Here is a 27,180-nt window from a genome sequence, read left to right as displayed (position 1 = left end):
TGATACTGGCCAATAAGGATCATGTACATGAATCAGTCACATCTTATTTTTCTGCTTCTGTTGAATAATATTGTACTTATCAATAGAGATTTATTTTTTCTTAATGTTTATTCATTTCAGGAAGTGAACCTCCCACAGAATCAGCAAAACGTTCAATGATCAAGAATTATTTTGTAGTTCCTTTAGAAACAGACTCTTTTAACTATAGAGAACAAACTGATGGTTACCAGAGGGGAGGCGTGTGAGGGGGATGGGTGAAGTAGGTGATGGGGTTTAGGGCCCTTGTAGAGGCTCTTGGGTAGCTCAGTTTGTTAGGCACCTGACTCTTGATTTCAGCTCAGATCATGATCTCAGGGTTGTGAGATACAGCCCTGCATTAAGCTCTGTGATGGGCGAAGAGCCTACTTGAGATTCTCTCTTTATCACTCCCTCTCTCCCTGTTCCTCTGCCCTCCACAGCACTTACACAGGGGTGAGTGTCTCTAAAAAAAAGAAAAAAAGAAAAAAACCAACAGGTGGGCACATCTTGGGATGAGCACTGGTTGTTGTATGTAAGTGTTGAATCACTAAATTCTACACCTGAAACTAATGTTACACTGTATGTTAACTAAACGAAATGTAAATAAAAACTAAAAACAAAAAAAAAAAAAGAAGAAGAAGAAGAAAATGATTTTGTAATTTCATTCCAAACTGAAGTTAGTCAAGAAACCAGATAAAACAGTAAAAATTACTTAAGGTCAAAAGCGTGTAACTTAACTAGAATTTAATCCTTCCTATGTATAATATGTTAGCAGCTATAATCAAAATTCACCATTATCATCATGTTAATGATAATAAATCAATGTAAAACCTTAATTGTTTGAAAACCCTGGCTCCTTTTAGCTCATTTTTCAGCAAATATCTAGGGTGTGTCCCTGGGTCTTATGGTCTAAGATGGTGGTTCAAGGTTTAGCCATCCTATCCCCATTCCAGGCAGCAGATTGGAGGAAGGTGTAAAGAGAAGAGGCAAAGTCGGCTCCAACCATGTTTTAAATGAACTTCTAGCTAAATGTCATATAGTATTACCTCCAAGGCAAGCAATGAAATGAAATCTTTATTTGGGGTGGCCACATGCCCGGCTAAAGGTTGAGTACTTTATTACTCTGAAGGAAGAGGAGACAGATATGGAGGATTCCGGAAGTCTTTACCTCCATCCCTAGCACTCTACAAAACTGCATTCTCAAATGAGCTTCAGCATGGTGTGTGAGAGACTGAGCACTTAGAAGGTGGGGAAGTAGCTTGGAAGTGATAAGCTGACAGGACCCTGGAGAGAGGAAATGATTTTTTTTCAAGATTTTATTTATTTATTTGAGAGAGAATAAGAGAGAAGGAGAACACACAAGCTGGGACAAAGGGAGAGGGAGAAGGAGAAAAGAGAAATTATAATAAAGTCATAAAGAGTTATATGTTAGGCACACAGAAATGTGCCTCCCATTGAAAAGGGAGCCTGATGGGGGGCTCGATCCCAGGCCTCTGAGATCATGACCTGAGCTAAAAGCAGATACTTAACTGACTGAGCCACCCAGGTGCCCTTGAGAGGAAATGATTTTTAACATTTCTTTATATGTTAGATTTCAGAAACAGTCTAAAGATTATGAATTATTTTTCTAGAACTGCTATTAACAAAGTACCACAAACCATAAAGCAATAGTAATGTATTCTTTCATAGTTCTGGAGGCTAAACGTTCAAAATAGCAAGGTATCAGCAGGGCCTCTGAGACGGGCAGCATCTTCCTAGCTCTAGGGATGCCATCAATTCTTGACATTCCATGATGTGCAGCCGCATCTCATTCCCATCTTTCCCTCTATAGTTACACGTTGCTTTTGAGTCCCCCCCTCCGACCCCCACCATGTGTCTTTGTATCCGCATGCTATTTTCCTTTCTTGGATTTAAGACTTACCCTAATGTCTTCATCTTAACTTAAAGACCCTGTTTCCAAACAAGGTCATAGTCATAGATACCAGGGGTTTAACCTTCAATACATCTTTCAGAAAAAAGACACAATTCCACTTCTAAAAGAATATTTCTAGAAAATATACTGTTTGATGAACTAGACATCCAGACAGGGAAAGATTATGGTTTTTTCGTTTGTTTGTTTGCCTTAGCACTGTAGTCAAAGGTCTACATTATTCTTCAAGACTTCTAGATTTAGGTTTTTGTTATTTTTGATGTGTCAGGAGGCAACAACAGTTGTCAAGATGGTCTTAATTGGGAACCTGGGTGGCTTAGTTGGTTAAGCCTTTGCCTTCGGCTTGGGTCATGATTGTGGGGTCCTGTGATCGAGTCCCACATCAGGCACCCTGCTCGGCAGGGAGTCTAGATCTCCCTCTGCCTCCCACTCCCCTTGCTTGTGCTCTCTCTCTGTAGAATAAATAAATAAAATCTTTAAAAAAAATGGTCTTAATTATTGGAAAGTATCCATCTATATATATTTTTTCCTTTGTGTATGGAAACTCGTTTGCTTGAAACCCATTCCCTTTAATACAGCCAAGGTATTATGACTTGTCCTTTCTGTGTGCCTGACATATAACTGTTTATGGCTTTATTACACGGCTCTGTTCTTCAAAGTTTACACTTTATATCTTGCCTTAATTTGGCTATATTATATAACTTACTCAGAAGTAAGTTGCTAAGATGATTATTTCACATTCATTTCCTTTTCAACTTTCCATAGTATTATTATAAGATTCGTAATGTAGTTTTTTTTTCAGTCTACTAAAGATTAGAGTTGGTGCATTAAATGATAAAGATCTTGTACAGGCAGATACAGAAACCATAAGAAGTAATAACCAAAACACTAACTTCTGGAAGACAAATATCAACACAGAGAGAAAATAAAGAACACATGTGTGTACACTTGGTGCTTGGGTGTGAACAGACTCAAAATCCATGCTATCAAAGAAGGCCCGCTGAGATCCTTTACTATCAGTCCATTATACCTTAGAATACTTATGAGTATACAGAGGGAAGATCCAGTTGATATCAATCACAGCTCATATTTTGTAACATGTTCTGTTTCTAGTATATGTTTAAAATGTATGGGCTACAAATGTGATCGCTTTAATTTTTACTCTTTGCTCTGTTTCTTTCGAATCTGTGCCGCCTTAGTCTCTGTGTTTCATCCATGCAACTTAGGAATATAAAACCATGATATCATTTATATGTCTTATCTAAAGAAGCTGAACTCATAGAAACAGAGAGTAAAGTGGTAGCTACCAGAGCTCAAGGGTGAGAAAAATGGGGAGATGCTGACCAAGACAGACTTCCAGTTATAAGATGAATAATTTCCAAGGATCTAACTTATAGCATGGTGACTGTAATTAACAACACTATATTATATACCTGAAAGTTGGTAACATAGTATATCTTAAATGTCATTACAGAAAAGAAATAGTGATTGTGGGACATGATGAAGATGTTAGCTAATGCTATTATGGTTTTAATCCTTTTAAAATATATGTGTATCATATACATCGTATTCCTTGAATTTATGCACTGTTATGTCTCATATGATATAGCGGGGGGAAAATAAAAGGGAAGATATTATATCTGTGTGGTTTATAGGTATAATGGCATGAAAAATATTTTAATTTGGGGAAACAGAATAGAGTGTGGGGGATAGAGTGTTGAGAGAGATATTGTCATTGTGCATGTCATGGAGAGGTTATATAACTTCCTCTGTATCTTCTTTTCTTGGCAGTGTGTGCAGGAACAGAGAACAAGCTGAGCTCTCTCTCGGACCTGGAGCAGCAGTATCGAGCCTTGCGCAAATACTATGAGAACTGTGAGGTGGTCATGGGCAACCTGGAGATAACCAGCATCGAGCACAACCGGGACCTCTCCTTTCTGCGGGTAAGGCTGTCTCTTTCTTTCTCTTCTCTTCTCTGTGAGTGGACAGTGGTGTCACAATGCATGAAGACAGACCAGCTTGCTTGTATTTGATGGTGATAGTCTTCTGCCTGGCAGGGACCATGACTGTGGGCAGAAGATAAGAGATACCGAGGCACGCCCAGGAAAAGAACAAGAGTAACAGTACCATCATGACTGACACCCTAGGTTCAGAGCAGTTACTGTTACTCTAAGATTGATGAAAGGTTTTGTCAGCCTACGGTGCATGATATCTAGCAAGTCTGCTTTTTTCTGAATTTCAGTCAAGAGGAAAACTGTTAGGCTGGGAACTAGGAGAGTCAGAGGACTAATCAGATAAGAATTGGTAACTTTAGTAATCTCACTTCCTGTCCTTTTTCTGTCACTTTGGAAATTTCAGACTACTCCATATTACCATAATAACATTAGAACTGTTATCTGTAGAAGAAAAATGACATCTGTTTTTGAAAACCTACAAATTAGTTAAATTAGACACAGGGAATTACAAGTACTTAGGTAGGTTGATATATGCTTGCATATAAATGCATATGTGTGCATATAAAGTTACTCAGAGACAACCAGTCCTTTTGCAAACTTGTTTTGGCTCTCATTTACATCCTCAGTCTGTTAAACAGACTATCAGTGCTTTGTGCCTTCAGTTTCTTATGTTTTGCTTTACCAGAGTAGGCAAGAGAAAAATCTGAACTTCAAAGAGGTATGGTCTTCTGCATACCTATGAATTTATTCTTTATGTAAGAACTAACAAGATATATTTTAAATAGCAGCATCCCTATAATATATTTGATCTTTTCAGTAGTATTTACACATTTCTTAGGAGTACCGTCTTGTGTAAATCAAGACAAAAGTGTTTCAGATACTGATACAGTAAGCTGTTTGGGATATAGTGAATTATTTAAAGAATTATAATTATTGAAATAATTCTGTACTTGGATAAGTACAAAAAAAAGGCAATGATTTTTAAATGCTTTAAATTTATGTAACAAATATATACAGAAGAGCAACAACGTCAGAAAATAAACCATCTCAAAACTTAAGTAACACTAAGAAGCTTCCAATGCCTGTTTATAAAGTGACTATCATACTAGGATCAGTAGAGGGACGGAAGGTGTGTCCATATTCTGTTGCCTGATTATCAGAGCTCTGGTTCTGTGGGTTATATGTCAAAAATTTTAATAATTATGATATTTAGTTATGGCATTTTTGTTTATCAAAAGTAAATAGTAAAACTTATCAAAGTTCTAGAATAAGAGAGCCTTAGAAGAGCTTAACATTTTTGTTTTTTTCTTTTTTGGACTATTGTTTCAAGAAGAGAATACTTGTAAGCTATCCTAGAATAGCCACTTCAAAGGAATGCATCATTAGTTATTAAAATTGGTTTACAAGCTTCTAACCCATGTTGATTATTTTCAGATAGATTTTATTCTCCAACATCAAAATAAGATTTTGATGGCATATGAGCTGATTTGGTTAGAAATGCCAAGAAGTTCAATGATGTTACAGAAAAGGAAAATTGAGATCTGAATTCTGAATCAGGAAAAAGAAATAAGTTAAATAGTTATTCAATCGGAATAATATGAGAAAATTTTAAAAGGCAATCTAAAATCTTTGTTTTTCTTCTTGTGTTTTCTTGACTTTGTTTGCCGTATATGGAGTGAGATTCCACTGGCTTAACAAAATATAGTCATGGATATTATAAATGGCAATCTTTAAAAAAATAGATTCAAGTCAATTTTTAATATTTAGAAATGTGAAAGTAATCTACAGATCTTTGAGCAACATGGTTAATATTGTTGGATATTCTACCTTTTTAAGAGTCATCTTGAGTAAAAAGTAAGATAATAGAATAAACAAATTTGGGAAAGAATAAAATAAGGATGATCAAGGTTTCTATGCGGAACAAAAGTTAAGTTGTTTCTTTAAAAAAATAATTGTTCGTACCTAAGTACCATCTCCAAAATTTCATGTAATCTTGGTACTACCCCATAAACATATATTTATTGTCATCTACTGATTTAGAGATAGCTCTAATGGGTTTTTTTTTCCTTACTAATAACACCTTTTTTGTTGTTTTACTTATCTATTTTTCCTTTGGAAAATAGCCATTTCTACATGATATATAAGTATTCATTCAAAGATAGTCTTAGCCCAAGAATACAATAGTAAGTAATCTATTGTCCTTGACTTCAACAACCTTGCAGTCGTGTAGAGGGTTACAGATGAGTAATATGAAAGTATTGCATTTATGTGTGTATATATGTATAGATATAAAGTGTATAATATGATTATATATACATATATAAAAATTATAGTTGCTAAAACAGAAATGAGAAGCCAGAATCTGAATGAAGGTATGGTCTTGGGTTAATTATAGGTGTGAGTGCTGGGCAAAAAAAGGAATGGCTAATTCTGAAAGACTCAGGAAAGATTTCATCAAAGACATTCTTGAGTTGAATCATGAAAAAATGAATAGGGGCTTACAAAGTGGGTAGATAGAAGAGAAAGACATTCCAATGGGAGTAATATAAGTGCAGGCTTAGAAAGAAGGTCCAGAGTCAGAGGTATTAAATGCGTACTTAATGTTTACTGCTTTAGAGATGAGACATATGCATGCAAATAAATTACACATCATTCTCACCTTCATGGAACCCATGCTGTAATATGGTTGATGATAAATTTGGGGATGGAATAAAATATTAAATTGGGGAGGTGGAAAGCCTTATATTATAGACAGGTATTTAGGGGACATCAGCATCCAAATAAGTTAACCTTTGGGGCTTAGATAAAATCATCAAGAGGGATTGAAAATACTTAGACCAGAAAGTGGGCCAAGGACAGACCTCTCTAGATACCCCATTCTTTGTTTTTTGGTTATGTCAGTGTTCTAACTACTTTTCTGATTGAGCCTTAAAAGCAGGCACAATTAGCTACTGTATTATTATGCTACTGTATTCTAAGTGTACCTTAGAATATGCTAAAAGTTCTCCATTTACAGGCTTTCTCCAATAGTCAAAACTCACTTTATGTCACTTCACTTTTATGTAAGACCTACCTGACTCTCTGTTTTCACTAACCAGAAGAAATCTGAAGAGGATTTTCACTTTTACAAAATGATAATTGCTTCTTTGCTTTGTACCATTTTGGAGTAGGGAGGGTTTAATAGGAACACTACTTTCAGATAGCAGGGAAAAACTGTAATATAAAAATTTCACTCCAGATAACTGCATTATGGTTCATTTGTGTTCTTAGTGGCTTCCCTCCAAAGTACGTAATCTGTCCAATATTGGCACATTATAATAAGTAGAGTGCATGTAAAGGAAAACTAGTTATTTTACATTATGCTAATATTTCCAATAAGTTTTGAATTATATTAGTGAATAGTAATCTTGCATTAACCTATTCTTCTATTACATAACCTTCAGATATATTTGTATAACTGTAATTTACTGAGCAACTGCTTAAAGAGGTGTGCAATTTCCCTTCCTTTCAGAATGACTCAAACCTTTAATGTTTTCATAGATAGGGATCTTAAATTTATTTCTGGAATTAACTTCTGTCTTTAAGAACATAGGAAATTACCTTTATTTTTAAAAGATCTTCCATCCTTATTTTCTTCTCTAATTAACAAGTTCATAGTATTTTGTTTTATTATTTTTTGTATGAAACTGCTCTAATTTCTATAATTCATGAGAGCAGCTTACTTTGGTACCCTGTTTACCTCTTTTGCTATCTGAATAGTCAATCTCTAGAACAGTGCCTAAAATATCATAAGCTTTCATTAAGTATCTGCCTAAAAGACAAGTAAATGAATATTTTTCATAAAATTTGATGATACTTTATAGATCACTATTTCATGTATTATATGTTCTCTAGATGAATATGTCTACCTCTCCTCATATTATCTCAGTATGACAGCATCACAGATCAGGTGTGTGAGTATAAGACACATTCTGTGTTAGTTAATTTCTTGACCCTTTTGGTACCAGAATGTAGTTAATGTTTTTTCCTTGTCATTTGGATGTCAGAGAGAGCTGTGCAGACAGCAGAATGGAGCAAACACACTTAAACAGTGAGAAGAGAAAGAGAGAATGACCATTCACCCCAATTTATTGGTGAGGGAATTTCCAGTTTCCAGTCTGCTTCTGATGACTGATTGTATTACAGCTAGTAATCCATGAGATACTCCTGGAACTTGAGAGTAACTTTGTAATGATTTTATCCCTTTTCCTTAAACTAGATAGGTTTGTTTTCTTTTATTAAAACCAAAATATCCGGTTTGTTTTCTTTTATTAAAACCAAAATATCCCATCTAGTACCTCTCTCAAGACCTCAAGAACACAGAAAAAAGTATGCCTTTGACGTGGAAGATGTACTTCTATATTATAAATTAAAAAACCAAACCAAACCAACCAACCAACCAACCAACAAACAAACAAAAAACCACCCTGTAACGTTTTGGAGATACTTCCTCAATCTTTGTTGATGTATTTTATTGAAATACTTTGAAATGCATTATTTTTAAGATACTGTTATTATATTAGCCTTGGTGCTTATCTCTATAAGCACCTTTTCACCCAGCTTTGTTGTAACCTCCAAGCTTTTGCATTTCTTCTTGGGGGAAAAAAGATCTACTTGACAATATTTAACATTAGACCCCTGAGACATCACAGAGTTGGCTAGAAAAAGGCCCCAAAACTTACTTACTATGTACTTTATCACAGTCCCAAGGTTAAGACATAATAGAAAACAACAGGTATAAAAATCACAGATTTTGTGTTATTGTCTTACTCTTTGTGAACTCTCTCAAACAAGGTGAAATATAGCAAATAATGGGAATGAACTTTTAGACCTTATACCCTCATTGGAATTCTTGAGAGTTTTCTCTCTTTTCTCATTCCATTGGTCCTCTTTGCTAATGCTGGCATTCAATAACTCCATACTTCTAAAAAGGTACCTTTTTAGACCTACCAGCAGGTATACTTTACATTTATTTTCTCTATTTTATATATTCACTTTAAGCAAATAAGTATTAGGTGCCAATTAAAGGGAAAGCAATACATAATGTAGCATACATATGAGGTGTATGGATACCTATCTTTAACCGTTACTATAATAAGTAATAATTTGTAATCTGTAGCTTGAATTTAGTTGTGTGAAAACTGCTTTGGAAATAGTGTTTGTTAGGATTGTGAAGAGATAAATTTATTTTAACAGTTGATCCTTTGACCCAATATTAAAAATAGTAGTAATTCATTGACCATCTCTATGCTATTGTATAAAATTGAAGTTTTGAATCTTAATGGTTATAGATGTCTTTACTGAAAAATGAATCCAAAATAAGTTAATACATTATGATATTGCTCCAAGTAGCAGCATTAATATTTTGGTATTGATAGCAAAAGGTGATGTCTTTGAAAAAGACCAGAAAGTATAGATTTTTAAAATGAAAATATACCTTAAATATATCTTCCCTCAGGTGAAAAAAATTAGCTGTTTTTATTATATATTTGGCACAGAGATATAGGGAATTTTTTGTATATGTAAGAAATAATGCCATTTTGAACTTTATTTTTAAAAATAAGATTCCAGTATCATTTCTTATTAGAAATCATATAAATAGTTCATTTATCTCTACCAAAGGAAATGTTTATTTTTAATTTCAAATATTCTTTGTCTTTTAGTTAATAATTAGTATCATATAATGTCATGGAGCTATCATTCTCCTTTATTAGGATTATATATGGGATCCTTCATGTATGAGGATGTTGCTTTACATCCACTGTCCTTTGGACATGAAATTTACATTGCTTTTCCAGTGCTGGGAATGAACTTACGATATTTTATTTTATACTCACACATAGTTCCTCTTCTGAGTAAGGACACATGTTTGCAGAAAGGCAGATAAAGCTGTAACTCAGAGACTGCAAGATGCTGGCTGGCTCATGGGAACCTAAGACCTTGGCTTCATTAGCATAGTTCTGTTACAATATAATCAGGGATGATGCTGGCAGTAATGACTTTCATGTTTTAACAAGTAACTCTGCTTTCACCTATTCCTTAGCTTAGCTTCTGTAACCAGTCAGGCTTAATATAAAATTCTGAAATATTTACATTTCAACCTACTTCTAACTTCAGGGTCTACTTTTGTCCTTTGTCAATTCAAAGCAGATGACCAGAATTAAATCCAACAGTATAGGGAGTGGTTTTTATAATTGTATTTGTTTCACTTATCCTTCTCATCCTCATTTAACTCTAACCGTGCCTTGGTTAAGCATCTGCTGCATAGTGTGATTTATCAAAATGCTACACTGAAGAATTCATATTTAAAAATAAAAAGGTAATTTACAAAATACTTTTTTCCTTTGCGTTAGAAAATAATTTGTTGAATAGATTTTTTAAACAGTGGTGACCATTGACTCTGTCTGGTTTTAGCTTATTAAATACTCGATAGAATGACTTGTGTGACAAGGATTGTGTTGGGGAGATTGATTAGAATCAGGATGAGTAAGTAGTCTTATTTTAGAATCGTAAAAAAATTGAAGAGGAAAACACCAGTTAGATGAAACATCTATGAGATAATAAGGTAGATCCTTATGTATTATATTTTCACATTTACCTGAAAGATGATGTAAGTACACTATTTTCTAATACAGCATATCTATTTCAAAGCTGTACACACATTTTGTACTGCATAGTAAGGGAGAACAAGCCTGAATCTAAATTTTCCTGATTTACTTTGTAACATAAATGATGTATTTGTAACTCTATTAAATGTTAGACAACTAAATTAGATTCTTATATCAAGTATTTATACTCCTTAACTATTTACTCATTGAGCACAGTAGTATAACTTTTTCTTCCATGCCTCTAATTGGGACAGGTGGCAAGAAAAGACTGTGAAGTTCAATATCCCAAACACTTAGAATGAATCATCATTAAGTTTGAAGAAACTGCACCCTTCAAGAAATATGTCTAAACAGACATTAGACTAAGATAGACTGTTTCAAATCTTTACTTAATTTCTCTTTCTAACTGAATTTCACACATAACTACACTTATGGTAAAACATAAAGTATGTTTGGTATTTTGATGAAGAAATCTTAGCTGATTGAGATGGAGAATACCAAAAAGGAAGTAGAATAATGTTTAAATATGTCTGTTGGGTCAAAGCAGACATTCTGGGTTAAATGGAATTTTCAAAGCTTTGATAGTTTCTGAAAGCTGTTTTAAGACTTAAATATAATACATATGCAGTTTTGTGTTATGTATTTACAGCTGGCTTTTAAATTGAAATTTGATTTTGTACTAAATCTAATCATAGAAGTTGTATTGCATTTTAAAAAGCTATGCAATTTATACTTGGCCTAGGGAAAAAACAAAATTTCCTCAAAGGTTAAATACCATTTAATCTGAAAATATACATGACTCAAATCCTGCTGCTCTTCAGTTCTCTTACATGATAAAAGAAGAAAATGTCTATATTTTTGCTTCAGCAGTTATATAAGCATATTTTTCAAACTTTCTTCTTAATCCTTTACATGAAATATTAAATAAAAATATTTAACAGTTTTCTCTAATAAAAACAAGATAAATTTAGTACTACCTATAAAAAGATGTACATTTAGTAGAATAAATATTTGAAGGAGTTTTGAAAAGAAGGGTAGAAATAAAAAATATACCTGTATAATTTATAATTCTAATATATATAAATATATGTATAATAAATATAAATTATTGGCCATTTATACTGATACATTAAGTATTAATTAGTAACCATTTTCTAAGATTGAGTCAAATTATTATAAAATATTAAACCTATATAATGTTTCTAAGAGAATATTACTGAAAACTCCTTAAAATAAGTTTTTAAGTCCCTAAATTGTAATGCATTTTCCAGGAAAAAAAAATGCCCTTGTTGCAAATGTGCTTAAATTAAAAATGAATTTATTAGAATGCTGAGCAGATGCCATGTGTTCCTTTGTATCTCTGGAGGTTGTGGTATTTAAATTTGGCTTAAGCGGTGAGTATAATGACTTTATAGGCTTATCTTAACCTTAATTAGTGTAATATACAAGTAACAAACCCATTTCACTCTATGATTCTTAGGTACTCTTTGCTCAGGGGAATTAATGTAAAAAGTTTCTTTCTTTTATTTGTAAGTAGCAAAGACCTTGATTCAAAGAGAGAGGTCTTTGAATAAAATATGAAAAATATCATTAAACAAATATTTATGTGAGTTTTTAAGATTAACTAGAAACATTTTGGCAATGGGCTACCATTTGAATCCAAAATCCAAACGGTAGATAATAATCAAATAAAGGCCTTTAAAAATTTATAACTATGAACCTCTTAATCAGCTTTATTTTTCTGACTCTTAAAATGGAACACTGTTTCTTTCAAAAAAGAAAAGATGAGCCATATTGTAGCAGACCAAACCAATTTTAAAGGTCTCTCTTCAATCACGTAGAGTATAATTTAAAGTTCAAAAGTGTAAAAATAAAATGTGAAGACTGCTGCATTTAGAGACACTGCAATTATTTCTCCTAATCCCTAATTTGAACCCATTTAGCTGTGAAATATTATATTAAAATATATAATGAAAGTGATAAATTTAAGGTATTTGTTTTAGTTAACTATAGGCCTCTTTGAAATCATTTCTATTCAATTTCTACATGGAAATTGGAATATGTAATTGAATGTTGAAATAAATCCCCTTAAGCAATTTGTTACCCCACAGATTTAAAAAAAAAAAAGTACCTCTTGGGGTGCCTGGCACCTAGTACATGTAGACTGTATCTAACCCTATTGGGTTTCTTTCTTTCTTATCCCAATCCTTAGGTAGCCTCTACTGAGCTATGTTCTGAGTACTTGACAGTAAATTTTTATAAAGCTTTTTTAGAGGTTCTGTTTTGCATGGTAGTGATTTTGTATTTTCAGAGAGGTGAAATCACAAGTCAAACTCTTGGCTGTTCTTAAGAATTAATCAACAGCTAAAAATGTACAAACTCTCTTCATAGTGAGTGAGAGTTGTTTCAACAGTCTATAAGACATCATCTCATGAAATCATTGGGAAGCATTCATGAAAGAATTTAATAAGTTATTAGTGAAGCATTGGGAAGAGTTCATGAAAGAAAAAGAGGTCAAAGTATAAGCAAATTTGGCTATATGCTGAATTATATTACTTATTTTCTTAAAATTCCCCTCCTCTGAGAACAATGGCCAAAATTCGTATTGAGTTCCTATATTATTGGCCCCTATATATTGGCCCCTGCTTTGTCCTCCACTATTGCTGATAACATTAAAACTCAGGGCTATCGTTCAGTCTTAGCCAACTTCCTTTCTATATTAGGCTCTCGCTAGCTTGATTGCCCTTCCTTTCATTCTAGGACCTTCTCCCCCACCAAAAAATATAAATACATACCCTTTTTCCTGCCTGGGATAAGTTCTGTTTAAATTCCAAACTCTTTTTAAAGGTCATTTCTTGAGGGAAGCTTTACTAACTCACATATATTACTGAGTTCTTCCCATTATTACATTCATAGCACTCTATGATTCTTTGTAGCACTTCCTTTATAGCATTTGTTTAATTTTTTAAGCATTTGTTTAATTTTTGCTACTCTTCTAAATAGTAAATACCTTGAGGGCAAGGGCCATGTCTAGTTCACTGTAGAATTCTAGCACATAATAGTTTCTTTCATATAGTGGCTGCTCAGCAAATATTTGTGGAATGAATAAATAAGTAAATTGAATAACAGTAAGAATGAATTCTTGTACTCTTCATAACTTATATAGTCAGGAAAAGAAAATGATTGCACTGGCATCTTTTTTTCTTTACATTATTTACTTTTCTAATTGAATCTCCTCTCCCTAATGTCAAGTAGAAACAATGGTGTCTTTTATTTATATTCCATGAAATGATTTGGTTTATAATAAATAATATCTACCTAGAGTGGAAACATGGGAAACTTAACTTAGGTACTTAACACTGATACATTAAAAACCTAATGGATAGGTAAGTAGTCTGGTTGTGGAGTCAGTTGTGTGAAGATCAAAGCCATATAACCTTTACAGCTCTAAGTATCTTCTTCTCTGGACTGCCTTGAATATCTGAGATTCTCTGTATTATATTATATCTCCATTATATTATGATCCCCTATATCCAGTTACTCTTTACAAACTAAGGTCTCTATGCTTTTGCATGCAATTTTCTTTTTCTCTGGAATGCCTTTCCACACTTCTCATTTTAGAAAATCCTCAAACGAAAAAAAAAAAAAAAAAAAAAAAAGAAAATCCTCAAACGTTAACATGTACCCCAAGTTCAATCTGTATTGCCATCCCTGCCTCCAACCCCAATCCAAGCAAAACTAATGTTTTTTTTTAATTTTTTTAAGGATTTTATTTATTTACTTGAGAGAGAGAGAGATCACAAGTAGGCAGAGAGGCAGAGAGAGGGGGAAGCAGGCTCCCCGCTGAACAGAGAGCCCGATGCGGGGCTCAATCCCAGGGCCCCGAGATCATGACCTGAGCCGAAGGCAGAGGCTTAACCCACTGAGCCACCCAGGTGCCCCAAAATTAATGTTTTAGTAGTTAGTGTATATCTGTATGACAGCATATATGACTCTGTGTAGGAATGTGTTGGACTGTGGGATGCACTTTGCATTTTCATCAATTTATGTAGATACTGTGTCAAGCCAATGAGAATAAATGTCTAATCAACTTTTGTTATTTGAGCACATAAACTGGGTTAAATGGTTTTCTCTCAGTGAATTTTGTTGTACTGAAACTATATTCTCTGTAATAAGAAGCACAGTATGTATAGGCACTTTCAGAATTACCTTTAGGTTGTCATGGACTAATACCTGATACTTAACGATTTGTTGAGGGAGATATAAAGCACTATGCTGATTCTATTCCTCCGCTTCTTATTGCAACCTTATGTCTAAGTGTTATTATGCTTATTTATAGGTGATGACACTTAGGCTTCAAAAATTTGAGTCACTTTCTTAGGAGTGTACTGCTAATGGAAAAAACAAGCACTTTAACCCAGTTCTTTCATTTTATAGTTCAGACACTTTCATGATGCCTTGCTACTGTCCACTGTTTGTCAATGACCCATCTGTTACTTAGAACATGTTTTGAGGGAAATTGATATAAGGCAACTCCTACATATATTTATATTTATTTTATTTATTTATTTTTATTTATCAAAAAACAGGTGTTTATTGATTGCCAGGTCTGTAATTTTTTGTGCTGTGCTTTACAAAGAAGTATAGAGCTGTAAGTTAGCAGTCCTTATCTTAAACTTGTAAATACTGAAAAAGTGGTATAGGTGGTAAATACCATAGACATACCCAGAATAAATTCTAATCCTTTTGAGAGCAAGGACTATATTTTATCTATCTTTATATTTCCAGCCCCTTCACACTGTCTGTGTGTACACACACACACACACACACACAAAGTGTGAGATAAATGATGGATGATTGAATGGTATATATTTAGATGTGTGTGTGTGTTGGGGGTAGCATAAAAAGGGGTCATGGAATGGTTCCCTGTCCCATGTAAAGGGAACTTGGAAGTCATCACTTCACTTTACTTAACAGTAAGTAAAAGTCTAAACAGACTGAAAAATCCACAACTTTTCTTGAATCCATAAGAAAGGAGAGTACATAGGGCAAATTACTGCCACCAAAATGGTAGAGACTGACAAGCAAATACGGAGAACTAAGTTTTAACTAGAGCAGAGATTCAGCACTAAAACCACTGTGTGAACCACTGCTGGCGTAGCAAAAGCTGAACTGTAATTGGCAGGTTGCTGGAGGATTAGGGCAGACAAGTATGAAAGGTAAGAACTTCAGGAGGGCCCAGTCAGGGATCTCCACAATATGATGAGATTTATTTATTCCAGGAGCTTGAGCAGTTCCCATAGTAAATATCCTGAGAAAAGTCCCCTCAGGCTTCTACACAAGGAGGAGAAAAGGAACCATTTTGAAATGCATTCTCCTTAACAAGGCCTGCCCTTGGTGGAAATTAGTTAACCAGAGCTTAATCTACTGGAATGATATTAGAGTTTAACTGACATGTGGAAGGAAAATATCCAACTCCAGCTTAATCTAGCCACCCTGTTCCACCTAATAGGGGAGGAAAACAAAAAATAAAACAAAACAAAAAAGTAAAACAGAAAAACAAAGCAAAAAAAAAAACCTTAAGAAGCACTCATGTTGTTCACAGTCCAGAGGCATAGGCTCACTAGAAGCCTGAGATCTAATTACAGGACAATAGAATGCTTCCCCTTCCCCTACACCTTGCTACCCCATAACTTATTTACAACAAATCCTTTCCCCATCTTGTCTGACTGTTTAAAAAAATAAATAAATAAATAACAAGTCACGCCCAAAGCAAAAAAACACAATTTGAAGAGACAGAGAAAACATCATAACAGACATGGCAGAGTTGTTGGAATTATTGAACTGGGAATTTAACACAACTATGATTAATGTGCTCAGAGCATTAATTGATAAGGTAGACAGTATGCAAGAACAGATGGGCAATGTAAGATGGAAATCCTAAGAAAGAACCAAAAAGAAATGCTAGGGATAAAAACAAAACAAAAGAAACAAACAAAACCCCCACTGGAACAGAATTAAAGAATGCTTTTGATGTGCTTGTTAACAAACTGACATGACCCAGGAAAGAATCTCTGAATTAGGGGGTATCTCAATGGGATTTTTGAAAACTGAAAAGCAAAGAGAACCTAGACTGAAAACAAACAAACAAAAATAGAATAGAATAAATAATACCTGTGGGGCAGCAAGAGAAGGTGTCACATACACATAATGGAAATACCAGAAGGAGAAGAGAGCAATAGAAAAAATATTTGATACAATAATGACTGAAAATTTCCCCAAATTAATGTCACATACCAAACTACAAAACTAGGAAGTTCAGATAACACCAAGTAGGAATAAATGCTAGAAAAACTCTACCTAGACATGTCATTTCCAAACCATAGAAAATTGAAGATGAAGAAAGAAATCCTGAAAGAAGCAGGAAAAAAATGCCTTACCTACTGAGGAACAAAGATAAGAATTACATCTGACCTTTCAGAAACCAGAGATGTGCTCCAAGAAGAGCATGAATAAAGTATTTAACTGTTGAGAGAAAAAACCAAAATGCCAACCTAGAATTCTGCACCCTGATAAATTATCCTTCAAAAGTGAAAGAGAAATAAAGAGTTTCTCAAACAAAATTCGAGGTAATTTGTTGACAGTAGACTTACTTTGTAAGAAATGTTAAAAGAAGATCTTTAAAGAAACTAAATTAGGTCAGATTTACATAAAGAAAAGAAGAGTACTGAAGAAGGGACAAATGAAGATAAAGTAAAAACTTTTATTTTCATATTCTTAATTGATTTAACAGGTAACAGTTCATTCAAAATAAAAATAGCTATATTCAATTATATATGCTTAACATATTTATTATATTTACATACATATATACACTTACATGTAATGAAATGAATGATAACAATAATACAAGAAACAAGAGGAAGGATTAGATTATTTTTTATTATATGGTACACTAACCATGAAGTGACATGTTATTTGAAAGTGGACTTGGATTAATTGTAAATTTATATTGCAACCTTTAGGACAACCACTAAAAAAACAAAAACAAAAAAATAACCACAAAACTAAAACTAATATTTAAGAAAGGAGAGAGAATGAAATCATATAAACTCTCAAAACCACAAAAAGCAGGAAAAAAAAATAAAAGAAAAAAGTAGGAACAAATGGCAAGAGCTACAATTCTTTAAGAATAATGAATGTGGTAGAATATTAACCCAACAATATCAATAATCACTGTGAATGTAAATGATCCAAATATACCAATTAAAAGAGATTGCCAGAATAAACAAAAAAAGTATAACCCAAGTATACATGGTCTACCAGAAACTCACTTTAAATATAAAGACACATATAGATTAAAAGTAAATATATGGAGGAAAAAAATACCATGCTAACACTAATCAAAAGAAAACAGAAATTGCAATATTGATCAAACAGAGCAGACTTTGAAATAAGGCAGGTTACCAGGGATAAAGAAAGGCATTACATAATGTTAAAATATGAATTCTCCAAGAAGACATAATAATTTTCAACCTGTATATAGCATCAAACTACATGAGGCAAAAATGGATAGAACTTCAAGGAGAAACAGATGAGTCTACTATCATAGTTGGAGACTTTAACACACATCTCACAGAAATGAACAGATTCAGCAATAGAAAATCAGTAAGGACATAATTGAACTCAACAACACCATCAATCAGCTGGCTATCATTGACATCTGTCTACTACTTCATATAATGGCAGCAGACTTCACATTTTTCTCAGGCTCACATGGGACACTTACCAAGATAGATCACATTCTGGGCAATAAAACAGACCCTAACAAATTTAAAAGAATAGAAATCATGCAATGTCTGTCCTCAGACCTCAGAGGAATTAAAGTAGAAATCAATAACAGAAAGACAGCTGGAAAAATCCCGAAATATGTGGTGATTAAATAATACATTTCTAAATAACAAATGAATCAAAAAAGAAATCTCAGGAGAAATTAAAAAATAGTTTGAACTAAATGAAAATGAAAACATAGCAACAGAATTTATAGGCTGTAGCAAAAGTATGCTTGGTGGGTATTTTAAAGCAGAAATACATGTATTAAAAAGGAGGGAAGATCTAAAAATAATCTGGCGTGCCTGGGTGGGTCAGTTGGTAGAGCATGTGATTCTTGATCTTGGGTTTGTAAGTTTGAGCTTCATGTTGGGGATAAAGATTATTTTAAAATATAATCTTAAAAAAATAAAATCAATAATCTAAGTTTCTACCTTAGGAAACTAGAAAAATACAGCAAATGAAATCCAAAGTGAGCAGTAGAAAAGAAATAATGAGAATTAGGTGTGAAATCAATGAAATTGAGAACAGTAAATCAATAGAGATAATAAACAAATACACAAGCTGGTTCCTTGAAAAAAATCAATAAAATCAATAAGCCTCTATTCAGGACAATTAAGAAAAAAAAAAAGAGGATACAAATTAGTAATATCAGAAATGAAAATGGGAACAGCACAACAATTACCATGGAAAATAAAAGGATAATAAAGGAGTGCTGTGAATAATTCTATGCCCACAAATTTGACAACCTAAATAAAATGGAACATTTCCTTGAAAAACACAGTCTACACATAGGAACAAACTGGTGACCTGAATAGGGTTAGTTTACTGAATAAGTTGAATCAATAAATATCTTTTAAAACAGAAAGTATCAGGCCCAGATGAATTCACTGGTGCATTCTACCAAACATTTAAGAAAAAAAAAAATTTATATGTATATATATATAAATTCTGTACAATCTCTTTTGGAGGATGGAAGCAGAGGGAATACTTCCTAACTTATTCTGAGGCCTGTATTATCCTAATACTAAAACCAGAGAAAGGTATTACAAGGAAAGAAAACTACAGACCAGTATCTCTCATGAACATAGGTATAAAAATCCTCGACAATATATTTGCAAGTTAACTCCAAAGAAGTACAAAAAGAGTTGTATATCATGACCAAGTGGAATTTACCAATGCAAATCTGGTTCAACATTTGAAAATCAATTAATGTAATCCATCATATCAACAGACAAAAAAAAAAAAATCATGTTATCATATCAATAGGTGCAAAAAAAGCATTTGACAAAATCCAACATCTATTCATGATAAAAATTTACCCATTCATTATGAAAATTAGGAATAGAGAAAAACGTTCTCAGCTTGATAGACACCATCTACCAAAAAACCTATGGCTGACATCATACGTAATGGAAAGAAACTTGAAGCTCTTCCATTGGGGTCAAGTACAAGGCAAGTCACTCTTAAAGACAGTTTGGTAAATCTGTACAAAACTATATACACTCTTATTATATGATTCAACAGTTCTGTTCCTTAATATTTATTCAAAGGAGTTGAAAACTTATGTCCACAGAAAACCAGCACATGGATATTTATAACAGTTTTATTTTTAATTACCAAAGCTTGAAAGCAACAAAGATATCTTTCAGTAGGTGAATGGATGAATAAACTGTGGTACATGCAGATAATGGAATATATTTGAGTGCTTAAAAGCAATGAGGTATCAAGCCATGAAAGTAAGACTTAGAAGAAACTTAAATGCTAAGAAGTAAAAATGAAAGCTGCATAATATATGATTCCAAATACATGACATTCTGGAAAACGCAAAACTATGGAGATGTTAAGAGTTGTTTCTTGGAGGGTAGGATGGAGAGGCAGAGAGAGAGATGAATAGGCAGATCACAGAGGATTTTTAGGGCAGTGAAAATAGAATAATAAAAATAATGTCATTATAATTTTGTCCAAACCTATAGGATATACAGCACCAAGAGTGAACCCTAAGGTAAACTATAGACTTAGGGAGATTTTGAAGTGTCAATGCAGACTCATCCTAGGTTTAAAAAAAGGGGAGGGGCACCTAGGTGGCTCGGTTGGTTGAAAGTATGCCGTGGTCTCAGATCATGATCCCAGGGTCCTGGGATCAAGCCCCGTGTTGTGCTGCCTGTTGATGTTGTGCCTGCTTCTCCCTCTCCTCCCCACTCATGCTCTTTCTCAGTATCTCTCTCTCTCAAATAAATAAATAAAATCTTTGAAAAATATGTAAAATAAAGAAAAGAGAAAAGAAATAGCATTTTGGTGAGTGATGTTGGTAATGGGGAAGGCTATGTACTTGTAGTGGTAAGGGGTCTATGAGAAATCTCTTCCTCTCCATTTTGTTGTAAACCTAAACTCAAATAAACAAATGAAGTCTTTTTTAAAACTCCACAGAGGGGCACCTGGGTGGCTCAGTGGGTTAAGCCTCTGCCTTAGGCTCAGGTCATGATCTCAGGGTCCTGGGATCAAGCCCCACATGGGGCTCTCTGCTCAGCAGGGAGCTTGCTTCCTCCTCTCTCTCTGCCTGCTGCTCTGCCTACTTGTGATTTCTCTCTCTGTCAAATAAATAAATAAAATCTTAAAAATAAAAACACAAAAAATACCTCCACAGAAAACATATAGCTTATGTTGGTTGTGAAAATAAAGAATGAGAGTTATTAAAGAATAGAGAAAATGGGGAAAGAATACTTGGTGTACTTTCACTTGGAAAATCTCCATTTTTCATGCACTACACAAATTTGGAGGCATGAAAAGACAAAAAAAGGAAGGATTAATTTGTGGTATTGGGGGGTAGAGTTGAGATGCAAGAAAAACTGGGAAGTGCTAGGACATTCAGGTAGAAAACAGAGGTCAGAGTCAAACTGTGGTGAGCTTTTAAGATCTGACATGTTATTCATGTGAAAGTACTTTTTGCAGAATTAAATCTGATGGGACTATGGACCTGTTTTAATAACCAGGACATCAGGTTGATGAGAGCCTGGAACCAGTTGGTTGTAGTGAGAGTTGAAGGCATGAGATCCATTCAGTGATCCTTGTAAGCAAAGATTTAACAAGGCTTCCATGACTAACTATATGTAGAGGCTGTGGGTTAAGAAGTAGACCAAAAAGATCTCACAACTGTGCACTTGGATACCTACATTTTCCCCCTTAAAATCATAACATATGGAGGAGAGCTAGTTGTTTCCAAAGATATGTAGGGGCATTTCTTAAGTTTCAGTTTTTCAGAAAGATTCTCTTAATAGAAATGTGCTTTGTACCTAACTAAGGCCCGCCCATCAGGGCATAGGAGAATGTTGGGTAGGGAGGGTAGCCAGAGAATGGAGTTAGTAAAGCGTTTAGCAGTATAATTTCTGCTTGCAAAAACTAGAGGGCTGCTACTTTTTTTTTTTTTTTTTTGAACTCTGATAGAGGTTCATCAGGCAAAGTTAAGCTCAGCAAAAGATTGGCCGTGCTTAAACATTTTGGGGCAATAACCTAGTTTTTTTTTTTTTTTTTTTTTCCCTAAGAGATGTAGTCTAAAAAAGCTTGGCTCTTTGTTTGCTGCATGTAGTTCTAACATATGTACAAAGACAGGGAGCTGCCATTTTATTGCTGGGACTAGCTTGAGAGCAGTTCTGGTAACGGAATTCACAGATGACTCTGCTCTGGGAAAGTCCCTTTTGGATTTTCCTCCTTATCAGTTAAAGGATTTATCAGCTGTCACTGGAGTGTGACTTAGCTGGGCTTTTTGTCTCCAGTCTTCATTTTGTTTCTATGAGGCAGTACCAACAGCATCTGCTTTGTTAATCCCCATGAAGGTTGCTGGGAACGTATCAGCACTCCTAGAACTGGCCATCTAATATCCTTTCTAAGGAAGCAAAAGGTATGATTTAACTGACCTGTGACACAAATAAAGAGGAATATGACAAAAGGAAAGAAGTTGAGTCCTCTCAGAAGGGTTAGGCCAGGTGAAAAAGTTTTGAAGAAAAGAGAAGCAAATAATACATAAAAGTCTGTGGACAGGATGGGTTTGGGTAAGCTGAGGGAAGCCGAGTGCAGAAATATGCTAATAAATACAGCATGTTAAAATGTACTCCACACCACTTTCCAAATTGCTTAGATTTTTAATCTTTCGAGCGAGAGAGCTTCACCTTAAAAACCTTTGACTTCTCTATTCAAGATTTATAAGGCATCTTTTGCCCCGGTATCTTTGTGTTTATGCACAATTTGTCTTTTTAATTGAGCGATTCTCACCGTCCCTGTGAAGTAGTGGGACAATTTCATTTTGCTGATGAGGGCTTTGAGGCCCAGAAAGGTTAACTGACTTGCCCAGGGTCATGCATCAGTGGCTGGCAGAACCTAAACCAGAACATTCTGAAGAGACTTACTTGAGAACTCATAGCAAAGTTTAACTTTACAGGTAATTAAGCCCAATTAATGCCTTCTACATCTTCATTATGGAATTCATACCATATCTGTAGTTTAACTACAGGGGAAACCTCACAGCAAGTTGTTACAATATGTTTTCCCACAGAAATAGATCTAGTCTTTATTGCTTTTTAATTGTTTAATCCTGTCTTGTGTAACAGACCTGACCCACGCGCTGCCCCATCCTCAAATACATGGGAACAAGTCACATATCCTGCTACCATGAATGCTGCAAAAAGTTAGTCTAATTCATTGGTCAGTAAGCTGCTCAGCACAGAGTCCACAGCTTTTTTCAGACTACATTTGGACTATTATGTTCAGATAAAGACCTTGCATTTAAAGATAGAATTGACTTAGATTGTGTTTATAATAGGCAATTGGGACAGTATGTTTCCAGACAGCATCTTAAAAGTAACAGTTTGAAAGAAGTGGGTGTGTTGACCCTGGTGCGGAGAGTACTAAAGGGAAACATGGTAATTGTTTTCAGACATTTAAGGGGCTCTCATAGAAAAGGGAGTGGCCTAGTTTTGAGTTGTTCCAGAAGACAGAATTAGGCAGAAGTTGAAAGGAGGCCGATTTTGGCTTAAAATAAAAATTTTGCTAACAATTAGAGCATTCTAACAATATAATGGGGTGCCTTGTTAGATAGGGCAAATGGACAGGAACTCTTAATTGAACACCTTGTATTTTCCAGGCACTGGGCCATTGGCACCATAAAGCAGCAAAGAAAAGATGAATTTAAAGAGCCTGGCACATTATAGGTTCCCACTTAACTCTCTTCCTGTCCCTGAGCATTTCTTTTATATATTCACAGTAATCCAGTGACAACATTGTTCAGAGAAGATAGAATTTGCCAAAGTCAAACAGCAAGAAGGAGGGTGTAGCTAGGACTTGAATTCAGGTCTCTCTATGTCCAAATCTTATATCCATTCTACTGGGCATTGCTGTCTCTACGATAAAATTCTGTTCTCTTTCTATGGTGGGTACTCAGTTGAGAGAGATCAAGAAAGGAGGGACAGAATGTTGTGCATCTGGTACAAAGTTGGTGAAAACTTCTGGTCTTTGTAATTTTTTGACACTTCATTTTCTTGAAGAGCTGCACTATTTCTCTGGCAAACACTCTGTGTTGTTGGGTTATAGGTTGACTTCTCAAAAGGCAGATAATAACATTGCTAACCTTTTAATAACATATTTAACAAGGTGTTTAGAAGTAGATGATGCATTTTTGAAATCACTCACTCTCCCCCTGATTTTCCATTATAACTTTATTCATTTATAGCATTTCTTACCTAGGCTATATCCAACAGGGACTTGGAGAGTATTAAGGTATAACATAGAAAACACTAGCATGTCCTATGAACATACTTCTTATCTTTCTTCAAAACTTCATTCCTTTACTATTGAATACTTTTCACTTTTCAGTCTTTTATTCAAATGATAAGATACTTGGGTGGTTTGTCTTAGGAGGTTTAAAACTTACTAACCAACATCTTATTAGATTTCATTTTGCCTGGAATTAGTTGACATTTCATGATCTTTCTTGATTGACAGTTTTGCTTGTTGAATGATGTCTCAGAAAGCATCTCTATCTATACCCTGAGCTACTTTTTGGGTATCTTCCATATAAGTCTCATATCACTCTTGCTTTTACTGTGTCTTTATACTTTCCTGCCTTAAACTTACACAGTGCTAATTTCAAATGGGTAATAAGAAACCAGAAAACCAAGATTTTAAACTCTCTGATTATGTGATACAGTAATAATTATTTAACCCTCTGAGTTTCCTGTTTCTCTTTCATAAAATGAAAATATTAGATTAGGATGATATTTTATAGCTTTAGTCAATATTAAAATATCTTCATAATTCTTCCTACCTACAAAAGCTGTATTCTTATTTTCATTTAATAATCTTCTACATAACTAAATATATTTTAAAATTAAATTCAAAATTATGACCAAAAAGAAAAAGAAACTTTAATACCTCCAACATAAATATAAAACAATAAAAACATTAACACTAAGAAAAAGCATGACTGCTAAAGACTTAGAGCCTGAAACTTTCTTTTTCTCTTCTTTAGGAAAAAATAATGCCAAGAGTTTGAATTGTTAAGGAATAAAGACACCACACTAAGACTTTCTCTTTGGTATAATCAGAGACAAGAAGTTTCATACAATGTGATTCAGTGCTATTTAATGTTATCTATACACCTGAAATTATCTTGTTTATCACCCTCTGGGAAACACTGGACTCAAATATCTGCAATGACCTAGATATGGTCTCTAAACTTAGAGACCCTGATCTGGCAAACTAATTTATAATACAGTTTCAACAGTTGGAGACTCAGTGGATTTTTTTCAGATTAGAGTTTTCCCATGAATGTTAAGCTTTAGGGAATTCTACTGAAGGAGATATTTGGGGCTAGAGGCATTTCCAGAAGTCAACTAATCTTATTTCTTAGGTAATTTCCTAATGGAGTTCTCTAGGCCCCAATTACTTTGAGAGATAGTATCTCTCTGAAAGATAAAGGATTTTGGTGTCTGATAAATTCTCCTTATAGGACCTTGAACAAATTCCTTAACCTTTTTCAGCCTTAATTTCTTCTTTATAATAAGAGTGCCAACATCCACAGAGGGTCCAAATGCAATGGTAAACCATAGAGTATCTACCATGACAACTGACACATAACAGTTCAAAAATAGACTTCTTTACCCAACTTCGAAATCAAAATATTCTAGCAAAGTGCAACTCCATTTGATTACTGCTTTCTAAATATCTTGTTATCATAAAGAATGTCAAATTGAGTTTGTGTGACTCCAGATATGCATTAGAGTGTTGTGGTTAGGACCATGTACTCCAGAGTCAGTTGTATGGTTTGAATTCACTTTTATGAGCTGAATGAACTTGGACAAAGTATTTAATCTTATATGAAAAATGGGATTATTAATAGCACCTTTTGGGTTGTAATAACTTTTGAATTAGTTAATGTAAGTAAAGTGCTAAGGACGTTAACTGTCATATACTGGACACTCCATCAATGCTTAATGATTCAGACCTCTAATGGTGTTTTAAAAAGTGAAATAATTTTCAGAGAAAAATATTTCTAAGAAACATTTTATTGAATTATTATCTTTCTAGAGGACAATAAAAGTTGCTGTAAATTTAAAATCTTAGGACATTGAAATGCACAATATAACACAATACAATATAATAAAATCCTTAAACAAGGTCTTTACTGAAAACACTGCATATCAACCTTTGACATACAGCAATGAATATAAAAAGTTTTAATATTGGGGCGCCTGGGTGGCTCAGTGGGTTAAAGCCTCTGCCTTCGGCTCAGGTCATTTCCCAGGGTCCTGGGATCAAGCCCCACATCAGGCTCTCTGCTCAGCAGGGAGCCTGCTTTCTCCTCTCTCTCTCTGCCTGCCTCTCTGCCTACTTGTGATCTCTGTCTGTCAAATAAATAAATAAAATCTTTAAAAAAAATTTTAAAAAGAAGTTTTAATATTTATGTTTTCAGTTGCTATTTTCTTTTTTTTAAATATTTATTTATGTATTTTAGAGAGAAAGAGAAAGAGAGAGAGCAAGTGGAGGGGAGGAACAGAGGGAGAGGGAGAATCTCAAGCAGACTCCCCACTGAACATGAAGTCTGATGTGGGACTCAGTATCATGACCCGAAGATCATGACCTGAGCTGAAAACAAGTCAAATGCTTAACTGACTGAGCCACTCAGGCACCCCTCAGTTGCTATTTTTGTTAATATTAAAAAAAAAAAAATTGTGGGATGCCTGGGTGGCTCAGTTGGTTGGACGACTGCCTTTGGCTCAGGTCATGATCCTGGAGTCCTGGGATCGAGTCCCACATCAGGCTCCCAGCTCCACGGGGAGTCTGCTTCTCTCTCTGACCTTCTCCTTGCTCATGCTCTCTCTCACTGTCTCTCTCTCAAATAAATAAATAAAAAATCTTAAAAAAAAAAAATTGGAGGCACCTGGGTGGTTCAGTCATTAAGCATCTGCCTTTGGCTCAGATCATGATCCAAAGGTCCATGATCCCTGCCTAGTGGGAAGCCTGCTTCTCCCTCTCCCACTCCACATGCTTGTTTTCCTTCTTGCTGTCTTTCTCTGTCAAATTAATTAATTAATTAATTAGTTCTTTTAAAAATACAAAAAAAAAATGATTTACCACTCTCCTAAGTTCTGTGTATATAGTTATATAAGACTAGTGACTCATTTAGACCCATTAATCTTTTGGGTTGTATCAAAGAAGATACAGGTGTGATCAGTATTTTTCTTAAATTTGTTTACAATTTTAAATAAAAATGGTTGTTCTCTAAATGAAATTTGCATTTAGCATGCTT

General features: G+C 34.3%; 1 protein-coding gene across 5 annotated transcripts in view; it reads left to right on the top strand.

Annotated features, from left to right (window-relative positions):
• ERBB4 (erb-b2 receptor tyrosine kinase 4) overlaps nt 1-27,180 on the top strand; it is a 1,157,734-nt gene that overhangs the window by 434,006 nt on the left and 696,548 nt on the right. For 4 of the 5 annotated variants that reach the window (XM_032354682.1, XM_032354680.1, XM_032354683.1 and 1 more), the window contains exon 2: nt 3,740-3,891. The exons of the other annotated variant lie outside the window; for it this stretch is intronic. In XM_032354682.1, the coding sequence (XP_032210573.1) occupies nt 3,740-3,891 (152 nt within the window). The remainder of the gene's footprint in view (nt 1-3,739; nt 3,892-27,180) is intronic. 5 annotated transcript variants of the gene reach the window in all.

Source organism: Mustela erminea, chromosome 8 (genome assembly GCF_009829155.1).
Source record: "Mustela erminea isolate mMusErm1 chromosome 8, mMusErm1.Pri, whole genome shotgun sequence".
Classification (NCBI taxonomy): Eukaryota; Metazoa; Chordata; class Mammalia; order Carnivora; family Mustelidae; genus Mustela; species Mustela erminea.
Note: the sequence above shows the minus strand (reverse complement) of the source record. Positions and strands in the feature narration are given on the sequence as shown.